Genomic DNA, 2,976 nt, shown 5'->3' with positions numbered 1-2,976 from the left:
AGGTATGAAGTGCTGAGAGTGGATCTTTGGTCCTCTGTGCAGCTCTGTCCACTCTCAGCTGCCCTGCAAAGCAATAACACGAGAAAGACGTCATTTTAACACAAAACAGCATTTCCATTGTTGGTAGCTGCAGCATGTTGTTAAAATGCAATTTTAAACTCAACATATACACACAATAACTATAACTAAACTTAAACCTACAGTACTGTAGGACGATGATTTACACCAGCTATTGGAAGGATTTAGTCTTCAAGACAGTTTGTAGCCAATGTGAGGTGATAACTTACATAGCTGGAACACAGCACCACTCTCCAGTTTGTCATTTGGTCATCCATCCTTCTCATCGGGTTGGGGTAAGGCTGTCTTCTGGGTGGAGTATCTCTCTGTGTTAGCTCCGTCCTGGGCGTTGAGTGTCTGAAGTGCTGAATGCTGGGAGAGGACAAGTGTAAAGCACCTGAAGACAAAAAGACAAAGAGAAAAGCATGAATTCACAGATCACAGAGTTGTTCACTTTACTTTTCTTCTGTTATGTGTTTTTACCTTACCTCTGATCCCTGAGCCACAGGCTATACCTTATGTAAAAACAAGAGACTACAGTCAGTTCACGACATCATTTTAAACCTTTTCTACTTATTTGTGTTGACATTAAGTACGGACTTACCTTTGTCCCGCATGGTGAGCTAGAGCTTGAGAAAAAAATGTTAGTCATTTACAAACACTGCAAAGGCCAACTTAAACATTTAAAGCTTAAAAACAAGTTCTAACATAATCTAGTCAGAGTCGCTGTCATCAAGTGAAAGGTTAAAAGGCCTTTCCCAGAAGCGTCTGACACCAACAGAACCCGAGGATGTTGAAGGGCCATAAAACGTGTCATCACTTACCTTGCACCTCTTTGCACTTACCTCATCAGTGCAGGTGTCGTCTCCGCTTCTCTTTGCTGAGGAGGTGAGAGCTGAGGTTGAAGGAGAAGCTGAGAGAGTAGCGGAAGAAGGAGCAGGAGAGGAAGGAGCTGAGGGAGCAGGGGAGGAAGCAGCTAAGGGAGCAGGAGAGGAAGCAGCTGAGGGAGGAGCAGAGGAAGCAGGAGAAGCTAAAGGATCACCAACCGGGAAGAGTGGGGCGTTGGCCTGGCCGAAAGGCGGCATGGCGAACGGGGCAGCACCTGGAGCAATAGGATGTTGCCAATCGTGCCAAAACGGCTCTGGAGGGAGCTCCTGGATGAGAGGGGAATCAGCTCTCTCATCCATGGTGTCATACCCCGAGTCGTCACTAGGCCAATCGGCCCACTCTTCTGAGTTGTTCCAGTCAGAGGAATTGTCAGTGTCTTCACTCACCTCTTCGACGTCCTCAGGTATGTAGGGAGGGTACTCACCTTCCTCTTCACTGTCATCAGGATCCTGTGCTTCAGGAGAAGAGGGTGAGGATGGGAGAGGGATATACTCACCATACTCACCTTCACTGACACGCTCGGTATCAGAGTCATCCAGGATCCTGATGACCTCTGGAAGTCCTTCTTCTGCAGGACGCTCAACCACGTAGTCGAGACGACCTGTGAGGAAACAAGTTTAAAATAACATTAAGAATGTAATAAACATCAAGTGCTAAAGGAACAGAGCTACATCTGTTAGTTTGAGCAGACGATGAGAGAAAAGCATTTTAGGCTACATTTATGTCAGACTGAATGACACTTCTACTTGTTCATGCAAGCAAAAAACAGCTAAGTCAACTAAGTTCACATCATTAACTGCTATATAATAAGATATAGTAGTGGCATAACATAAGGATACCATTATTACTACTGTACTATGATTACTGTTTTCATATTCTTTTTTATATTCATTTATTTTTGTTATTTTTTATTATCATGTTTTGTAGCAGGGGAAAAGTTATAGTTTATTTCAATAAAGCCTTTGATCCAAGAAGAACAGGATGTTAGGAAGGGACCGGGATCTGGTGTGTTTACACCTGTGTGTTCTGACGTCATGACATGCTGAAGATGCTGTTACCACAGAGACTGATTTTGGGGCATTTTACAAATTTTAGTCCGTTAAGCTATTTTTAACCAAATCATTAAAAAAGTGTCAAATTTGAAGCCTTCAAATCAAAGTAACACCTTTTTTTTCAAATTCATACACCAGTCGTTAATAATTTCTACACCTCTCCCGGAAAATTTAAAGCATACAAACAATTTACGGGGAAAAATCTTGGAATAAGCATATTTTGATAACATTAAAACTTGATATTCACACTGGAACTTATTAAATTATTACAGTCATTTAGTAGCTCTTAAAATAACTGAAGAAATGTTAAAAGTACCTGCAGCGAAGTCCAGGGGGCTGTCGAGTCCACGACGAGCCATCTTCAGGCTTTGCTGTATGAAAAACAAGTACAAACAATCCAAAGATGAAGTACTTGTTGTGGCGAGCAAGTCAAATCCGCTTTCAGTAAATATTTTCCGAAAACTTAACTTTCCACAGGCTGAGGTTGGAGCAGGTCAAAACAAGTCCAATAGCAAGTGTAAAGGGACGAATGGAACCTTGTGCAGCATTTATATACCCTCCGCAGGCCATGGTTACGGTTGCCAACATTTTTCTTTTAAAAGCTAACAATAACTTAGCGTTCTCGCTACTCACTATGCTGTTAAACAGCTATATGTTAGCAATGACAACATTTAACAATGCTAGCCGTGCTGATTAGCCTTAGGATTGCTTGAGGTTGTTTCCAGCTCTAGTGGTCATAAGCGAACTTAGTTCTGTGCCAGCTTTTAGCACGAAAATCAATCTTGTAAAGCTCACTATTAAACTGACAAAGCCTTAGAGCCTAGAAACTATGATACTTACAACTGTGCTATGTTTGTCTCATAGCATATAGCAAGACCCCATAACTGACCTTTGACCTCTTCTCAAGATTAGATAATGCTATATAGAGCTATTTTAACACTATGTTTCTTACTGCCATTGTTTGACAACATATAAGCAT

General features: G+C 41.7%; 1 protein-coding gene across 1 annotated transcript; it reads right to left on the bottom strand.

Annotated features, from left to right (window-relative positions):
* Nucleotides 1–770: 770 nt before the first annotated feature.
* Nucleotides 771–2,356, bottom strand: LOC146652761 (uncharacterized). Its single transcript, XM_085382079.1, has 2 exons — nucleotides 2,314–2,356; nucleotides 771–1,546 (listed from the first exon to the last, which is right to left on the bottom strand). The coding sequence occupies exons 1-2, from the start codon at nucleotides 2,354–2,356 to the stop codon at nucleotides 771–773; spliced, it is 819 nt and encodes a 272-aa protein (XP_085238205.1).
* Nucleotides 2,357–2,976: the final 620 nt, after the last annotated feature.

The sequence above is a fragment of the Rhamphochromis longiceps genome, linkage group LG15 (assembly GCF_057381845.1).
Source record: "Rhamphochromis longiceps isolate RC_006_pf linkage group LG15, R_longiceps_female_GT1.1, whole genome shotgun sequence".
Lineage (NCBI taxonomy): Eukaryota > Metazoa > Chordata > Actinopteri > Cichliformes > Cichlidae > Rhamphochromis > Rhamphochromis longiceps.
Note: the sequence above shows the minus strand (reverse complement) of the source record. Positions and strands in the feature narration are given on the sequence as shown.